The sequence below is a fragment of the Triticum dicoccoides genome, chromosome 5A (genome assembly GCF_002162155.2).
Source record: "Triticum dicoccoides isolate Atlit2015 ecotype Zavitan chromosome 5A, WEW_v2.0, whole genome shotgun sequence".
NCBI lineage: Eukaryota > Viridiplantae > Streptophyta > Magnoliopsida > Poales > Poaceae > Triticum > Triticum dicoccoides.
The window spans coordinates 442,970,152-442,978,181 of record NC_041388.1 but is presented as its reverse complement, the minus strand read 5'-3'; the positions used below and the strand labels follow the sequence as shown (position 1 = coordinate 442,978,181).

At 48.6% G+C, this 8,030-nt stretch overlaps 1 protein-coding gene across 1 annotated transcript; it reads right to left on the bottom strand.

The window, feature by feature from the left end:
* Positions 1 to 1,820: 1,820 nt before the first annotated feature.
* Positions 1,821 to 4,762, bottom strand: LOC119299741. Its single transcript, XM_037576895.1, has 3 exons — positions 4,656 to 4,762; positions 4,047 to 4,147; positions 1,821 to 2,447 (listed from the first exon to the last, which is right to left on the bottom strand). The coding sequence occupies exons 1-3, from the start codon at positions 4,714 to 4,716 to the stop codon at positions 1,821 to 1,823; spliced, it is 789 nt and encodes a 262-aa protein (XP_037432792.1). The 5' UTR covers positions 4,717 to 4,762.
* Positions 4,763 to 8,030: the final 3,268 nt, after the last annotated feature.

Below are 8,030 nucleotides of genomic sequence, written 5' to 3'. Positions count from 1 at the left end.
GTGTACATGACCGAATAGTGATAAGGGAAGCCTTTCATCGTAAGCATCTGCTCAATAAAAGATCATTTATTTCATATTTCTGAAAGTCAACAATAAACACGGCATTTTATTTTTTTTGACATGTACAAAATTTAAAGCTTCATGCAAAATCAAAACTCCTTTCATGATATATCTACCTTTAACTAATGCCTTTTGGACGAGGGAGATGACATCACTAGCAACTTTGTTAAGCTCACATTCAGTAAACAAATGGGGTGATTTTTATTTAGTCTCTTGGCTTCCTTGCATTTGGGCACGAAGATAATTAGGCCATAGTTGAATCTGGAAATATCAGAGCTAGACGCTGCCAGCTGTAGCAATGATTCCAGCGCGTGAGGATTCTGAATTTGGTGTCTCTGTTGTGTGTAGGAACTGAACAAATTTTAGAAACATTTTGGCTATAGGATGAGGATCCTGTGGCCATTTCTGGTATGTTATTTTTCTGTTTCTGAAAGATTGACTGAAATAAAGGTCAGCAAACCAGCAGGTGTGCTTGTCCGACCTTTTTATCCTTACAATCTCCTTATTTGGTTGTGCATTCGAACAAACTAGAAGGCGTGCTTGTCTGATGACTGATTCTTACATTTTTCTTCTTGTTTGGTCCGAATTAGAACTTGTAAAACAGAACTTCTCACGTACGATGCCTGGTGATACGATCTTGTACGAGGCCTGATCGGATGGTGCCTTGCAGCTTGCTCTGACACAAGGACGGTTTGATCTACAGTGTCCTATGGAAATCGTCTTGTAAAATGTTGCATGCTTTTCAACTTGCAAAAGGGTAGCTGCATGAATTAACCAAACTGCATGAGCTGTACAATTACGAAGAATCGGCAGTTGAGACCAAAGATTCAACAGCATGGCATCGGCTGCAAGGCTCCAAGATATTTAACTTGACCATAGAGGGGACTTTCCCAACAATGTATTTTCTGATGGCCAAGAGCGCTTTCCGTGCCTCCACGAGGCTATCCCCATCCATGAGGATGAGGGGGTGACACTTGCCAAGTTTTGTGACAGAGCAACTAGGATGACATGTGGTGTCCAGCGTAAGGCAGTCGAGTGATGTTGTGTTCTCGAGGATATGACATGTTAGCTCAACCAAGCTCTTTGCCGAGCAAAAGCCGGTGATCGTCACACTCTTGAGCTTGTCATGGCGCTGCTGCGGGGTCTGCCTCAGATCATGCGAGGGCTCTCCAAGAATCGAAGCGTGCTGCATGCGATGCTGAGATATCTGCATAGGACCAATATCAATGCCACTGCCCTCCAGAGAAACCAAGATGCCAAATACTTATGAAGGAAGGATGAAATAACTTACAGCTAATACGAAATTCTCCAAGCAAGGAGAAGCATCGAGAAAAGAAATCAGAGAAAGATAATCATAAGCGCCGGAAAAAGCCATTCCCACTAATGAAATCTGCAAGACCTTGAGGTGGAGAAACTTGCTAGATAGCATCGGTGTGTTCACCATCTGCATAAAGACATCTGAGACCTTAATTGCATTCCAATGTATCACTACTTTACTTTTATCGGCAGGCATAGCAAGTCCATAATAATCATCTAAAGTTTCAGAGTATACCTCACTCAGTGATGATATGGTAAGTGTTTCAACATTTGGCGCAATGGACAAAAGATTTTGCCGAGCATAACAGACAATGTTGGTCTGGCGGAAGCATATCATGTGTAGGGTTTTCACTTGCAGTGAGCCCCCAAGTGAGATTTGACCTACCAAACCTGCAAAGTAAAAGGTGGTGAGATTTGGAGCATTGCTCTCTACCACCTGCAGCCTATCGCAATAGGCCACCTCTAGAAAATGGAGACGCTGCAGCATAGAAGGTATCTTCAAGGAAATTATCTCCTCGCAGTGCAGGAGTTTCAAGCACACCAAAGCGGGAGAATTGGAAAGGAGACACCATAATTGTCAGGCTTCTTAGGCAACCAAGACCAGTCGTGGGACGCAAGGTACAGTAACATAGGTTGAGATATTGAATTGAGTTTCCACTCCCGTTAGATAATAGTGAACAAGGGAAGTTATACACTGAAATGATGGGTAGAGCATTCTCGAAAACAATGATGGGTAGAGGCAGCGTCAGGATCAGTTCTTCAATCCCTGGAGTAACAGCAATACGAAGCCAACTATCAAGATAGGCGAAGTCGATGTTGTCACAACTATAGAGATCAATGTCTAGTGTCTTCACGCCGATGCCTGAGTGATTTTGCATAATCAGGTCAATCTTGCTGATAAGGTCTCTTGTTATTACATCCCTAGACGCATTTCTATTCAAGCCTAGTGTTCCCAGACTGAATGTAAGGTTGGGGCGGCATATCCAGTTGTGTCGGAATGTGTGCGATGCGCAAGCAGCACGAGCAGCATCTCTAAGTGTCATTTTGGCATGAATATGCCGCAAGATATCCTGCATGCAGCAGACATAGGAGAATACACAAATTAGAATTATAGATGCAAGAAAATAGATTGAAAAAACTCAGATAAAATCATAAAATAGCAATCCCTAAGAATAAATGGTGATTCAGTCTGCCTATATGTTTGAATTAGACATCATAAAGGGAACAGTGCAACCAGTGAATGATAGTGTGAAGACATGCATGGAAGCATGGATACTTTTTTTTGGAGAAAGGAGAACACTGATTAGGGCTGCTCGACACCTCAGGAAGGTAACGAAGTATTCAGAGGAAACGATTATGTAGTAAAAAGTGTTTATACCCCCATCCATCTAGACCGAATGTGGCACCCCGCATTTTAAGCTTGGCTACAATTCTGGGTATACTCTATTAGTCGGTATCTTCCTACCTCTACTCCAGGGAGAGGTATAACCTAGATTGCAGCGATACCGATACGCGTATCAGTATCGGGGCAATACGGATACATAAATACATCATTTCTAAAAGCGCCAATACGAGGATAGGTTTGACTATTTTTGAAAATAATATAAAGAATATGTTATCAATTAAGCATCAAGCCGTTTAGCATATATTTAGTCAGTGCAGCTCATTATCTTCTATCTTCTTATCCATGATTCCAACAAAAGCAAGAACCAGCAGCCAAAGGGTAGCAGCAATTTACCAAACATAAAAGTTCAGTTAGAGAGAAAGGGACAAGGAGGAAATCAGAAGCCTTCCATTAGATAGAATTCTACAGGATAGTGGGGGTAAGGGGAGCGGGAGCACCGGGGAAAGGAGCCCACTACCGGCACTACTAGAGCCTGAGAGGTATCGGGGAAGTATCGGTGTTGTCTTGGGTATAACATAGGTCCCAGATTTTTGGGTGTCGTTTCTTTCAACTGAATTCTTGTATGACAGCATTACGAGGCTGGTGCTTGCACCATAGCCAAATGTGTCTTAATTTTAGAAAGGACCTTCCTCTTATTACAAACTGTAGGAGTATAAAATTAGAAACATCTTGTTTGGAGGGCTGTTGGATGGAGTTGGCTGGTGGAATTCGAGCCAGATCCTGCCATTCTCTCCTTGGCAGAAATTTAGTAAGTCTACTGAATTTAGCTCCAATAGTTGTTTTCCTCTCAAACTCCATGTACTTTTTATACAACTTCCTCTAATTTACATTGACAGATACTACGGGCTACAAAATTCGAAAGCAAAAACATCTTAATCCAAACCAGACACCTACCCAAATCCCCAGCAAACCCTCCAAAACACAATCTACCCCCTCTCCATCCTGGAGTGGAGACAAGCCAGAGTCCTTAGATATAATTGCAGTGACAGAAAACTACAAAGAACTACAATTCATAAGCCACAACAAGTACACATGCCTACAGCTTAATATAATAACCAAACGAAACAGTGCCTTGAGAGCCCCCACTCACTCACTTTCCGTTCAACATCCTGCCTGTAAACCCTCAGGAACCAAACATACCACGAAGCGCCACAATACATGTCCATTGTTATCCAGCAAGCACAAGCTTGCCCGTGGTTTCCAACAGAGGAAGTGTGATTTTACTTGAAACGGGTGGAATTCTTTAAGTATCAGCATCATGTACCTCTGGAAGCTCGGGACAAGATATTCCTCTGTCAACATGATAGTCATCATCTTGCTGGCAGCGCAGCCTCTTTCTTTTAGCCACCAAAGCAACCGGTCCACCTGCAATAGACCACAGCTATGGTGAGAACAGGCATTAGAATGCAGGCTCAAGGATACCACGTGTTGCACATCAGATCCTATTTCTGAAAATCAAGAAGATTTCCCTCTAGGTGCAGGTTATCCGAGAGGACTGCATCCTTGACTCAGCACACTTAATGGATGCTGCCTTCCCCTCCAGTCAAAATAGCTTTTGAATTATTTCTACTGTAATTTCTAGGCAGGGTAATAATCTCTTCAGGCAGAAGTCACCATTGGCACTTAAGAGGGGACTAGGACAGAGATTTGGTGTCCAGTTTTCGTTCATATCCCCCAATTTTGTGCCCAAGTAAACATAGGCTAGCCGACTTAGATCATCCAAGTGATCGAGCTTGGTCCAATTCCCACCCAAATAGAATCCCCACCTATACCGCCACACACAAAAATAAACAGTTCTCCCTCTACCAACAGATCTATGTAAATAAATTACTGAGAGGAAGACAGAGGGACAGAATGCGAGCAGGAGCCTTACGGTCTCGGATTCGCCGGCGGCAGCGCAGCCTGTGCCGCTTCTTGGACATGAGGAGCCTCATCAGTGTCGAATCCCGCGTGAAGCGACGTTTAGGAGCAGGAAGGGCAATCGAGATTTTTCGAGCCCGGGCCTCCACCCAAGACGCGAGGGGAGGTGGAGGATACCGCGCCGGCGGAGCGAGGGAGGAGTTTGGTCCGGGCTCCACTGGGGACGAGGTGCTGAAGTGGCTTCGAGGATTCCAGTATTTTGGCAAGCCAATATCAAAGGCCCTTAAAAAAGGGAAATACTATCTGGCTTACGCTTCCTCGGAGGCCAACCCTAGCGAACGCACCTAGGGGGCGCATGATCGCCATCCCACGGCTGGCAGTTTTTGGTCAAAAAATCCAAAAAGTCCCCTAAAGGAAAGAGCTGCCATGGCAGTTTCTAAAAACTGGCAGGCCCACACCATTCAAATGCAGTGAAAACTGGCGGGAGGGGGCACGTTCGTTTGCCCGCCATCTTCTGGTGAACGTTCATCAGGGATGAGGGTCCTAAAAAAGGGCAAAGCCAAAGTCGTCAAAACTTCACAAGTATATTTTGGAGATCAGAAAGAAAAATTAGCAGGCCACTAATTGATAGTCTTTACGATGGTTGGCAATTTACTATGACATGGAGGGCTGGGTCTTTACGAGTACTGACAGTTCGAGGATGCTGGAGTTGAGAGTTGTAAATTAAATGCTGGAGTTGAGAGTTGTAAATTAATCTGAGACATTAGTTTAAAGGTGTAAAGTGCATTCTTCACCTTTCTCATTGGAAGCAAGATTGGCGGGTGTAAATGTAATTTTGACTTAGGAACTGTTATAGGTCATCAGGGAAACCAATTTTTTTAATTTTTAATTTATTTCTTTGAATGACAAGAGATACGTCTAGGCTGTTATGTCAGTTCTTTCACCAATTTTTATTAAAGATATGTTTGCATTTTGGAGAGAAGTAGCTAGTAATTAGAGGGTTAGCACTACTGGGATGCATTGCATTTCACTTGGAGGCATCGAACCAAGTGGATTTTGGGGGCAAACAGCTAAATATTATAGGAGTTCCTGCAACATTAGTTTCATACATATTTTTTTTTTTTTTGCAAAAAATCGTTAAGACTGGTATAAGAATTTTTGATGAAATAGAACTCGCCTGGCGATCTCAGCAAATCACAAAAGGCGAACAGAGAGGGAAAACCCACCCACGAACCCTAGCCCCCGCGTCGTCCCCCCCGCGGGCGACTCGGGCGGCGGCGCGCCCTCCCCCCTCCTCTCCTCCTCCCTGCCCTCCCCCGCCCTCCCCGCCGGCCACAGCCGCCGGGGCAAAGCCCCTCGCGGTGGCTGGCGGCGGGGCCCCTCTCTCCTCCGCTCGAGGGTGGCCGGTGCGGGGTGGCCTTCTCTGGCGGCGGCGTCGGGAGTGCGTGGGGCTCGGCGGTGCGGCGGCGGTGGCTCCCGACGGCGGCGTGCTTGCGGCGACGTGGTGGGCGGCGGCGGCGGCGCGGCGGCTACGTGCCCGTGATGGCGGCGGTGGTTCAGATCTGGCCATGGGCTGCAGCGGGCGGGTTCTGGCGGGCCCCTTCTCTACGGGCTCCGTCTCAGCCTCCCTCTCCTATGTCGGGGCTGGAGGTGGGCTGGTGCTGGTGGAGGTGGGAGGCGTGTCGGCCGGATCTGACGCGATTTTTTCGGCCGGCGGCGCGGGTTGGGGCAGCGGTCGGGCGATGCTGCTGCTCTGGCCGTGGGCGGCAGCGCGGGGAGGTCCTGATGGTGGCCTCCTCCCGGTGGTGCGGCGGCTACACGGTGGCTGGCGGCTTTGCCCGCGACGGCGCCGGCTTCTCCGGCGTCGGCTCGTTTGCGGTCAGGCCGTTTCGACCTTCGCTTCCTCTCCTCGTCGGTCGGCCTCTACTTACATCGAAGGGCTGGCCCGCTCCTAGCTGCAGTCCATCGCTCGTCTCGCGCCCGGTGTCGCAGGACCGAGCTCGTCTCACGCCCGGCAGCAGGAGCGAGCTCGTCTCGCACCCGGCCGCAGGGTCGAGCTCGTCTCGCACCCGGTGCAGCAGGACGGGTCGATGGAGGCCAATTTTGGCCGGCCTTTTGGGTCTCGGCGCTGGGGGCCGCCCAAGGGTGTGAAAGGCGCGGCCTTTCCACTCATCTCTTTGGTTGGGGTAGCGACGGGTCTCGGGTGAAGTGGTGTCAAGGTCTTGGATGCCGGGGCGGCGGCCTTGGTGGTGGTAGCGCGGTGCTCTTGGGCAGAGGTCGTTGCTTGGTGCTTCCTGGTGACCATGGCCGTGTGGGCGGCATGGTGGCTGGGGTGTGGCGTTCGGTGACGATGAGTGTTAGCTGGGGTGAAAACCTGCTCTATCTTCGGACGGACCGGCGGCGGCGTAGCGCGTTACCTTCTTGAAGGCGTCGTCGCGGCTCTCATCAGTCATCATGTTGCTCCAGAGAAAACTCTGACCCCCGGGTCGGGCGGTGGCGGCGCGTTGGCGTCGTAACCTTCTTGGAGGCGCCGCCTTGAAGCTCACGGTTCGTCATATGCGGCTCCATCTCTTCGCGGTGACGTGTTCATGGTGGAGGACCCCGATTGCTCTTGTAGTGGTAGGGGTGGTGTTGCTGCGCTCAGCACCTATGTATCTCGTCTTGGGTGTGTGCGTGTGTCATGGGTTGCGTTTGTACTCGGGTTGTGGTGAATCTTTGTTTTATATATAAAGCGGGGCGAAAGCCTTTTTTCGGAATCTCAGCAAATCAGACCATTTAAATCCCTATGAAAAGAATGGTTTCTAACAAAACAACAAAAAATTAGCACGTGAGTCACAAAGGCATAGGTGTGCAACGCGCTTGATCTACCTTTTGGGGGAAGTTGCATGTTTTTTACTAGCGAGAAGTTACAGGTTGTCCGCTCTAATTAGGAGTAGAGAAATTATATTCCTATGAAATATGGAAAACTCTTTCTTTAAACCGGATGGTTTTCTCTCCCGTCAAGCCGCCTCCTCTGGTTGACACGTGTATGGGTCCACTGCATCTCCTCCGAGCCTTTATCCCCACAACCTTATCCTCTCTAGATCCAATCGCGGGTCATCTTCTCCCTCTTGCTTTTTCCTCTTCATTCGGGGTGAAGCACAGCCACGCTGCCGATTGCTTGCTCCCCCTCCTCCTCCCCACCCTCCCACCAACATCAAGGACGCTGCAAAGCCCGCCGCCGAAAGCTGATACAATCCAACACATGCCACCCGCCGCTACAAGCAGTTTTTGCCTCTACTGTTGCATCCTCATGCCAATCCTATTCCGCCGGCGAGCTCTGTCACTCCTCCTCCGGGGAAGCAGCCGTTGCTATTGCATCCTCGCCATGGACGCAAACGCTGTTGTT

Excerpts from the sequence above, each read along its gene's own strand:
- LOC119299741 (XM_037576895.1), bottom strand. The coding sequence starts at position 4,716 with ATGAGGCTCCTCATGTCCAAGAAGCGGCACAGGCTGCGCTGCCGCCGG. Across the intron at positions 4,148-4,655 it reads CCGCCGGCGAATCCGAGACC|GTGGACCGGTTGCTTTGGTG; the intron begins GTAAGGCTCCTG and ends GGTCTATTGCAG. Across the intron at positions 2,448-4,046 it reads CTTGTCCCGAGCTTCCAGAG|GATATCTTGCGGCATATTCA; the intron begins GTACATGATGCT and ends TGCTGCATGCAG.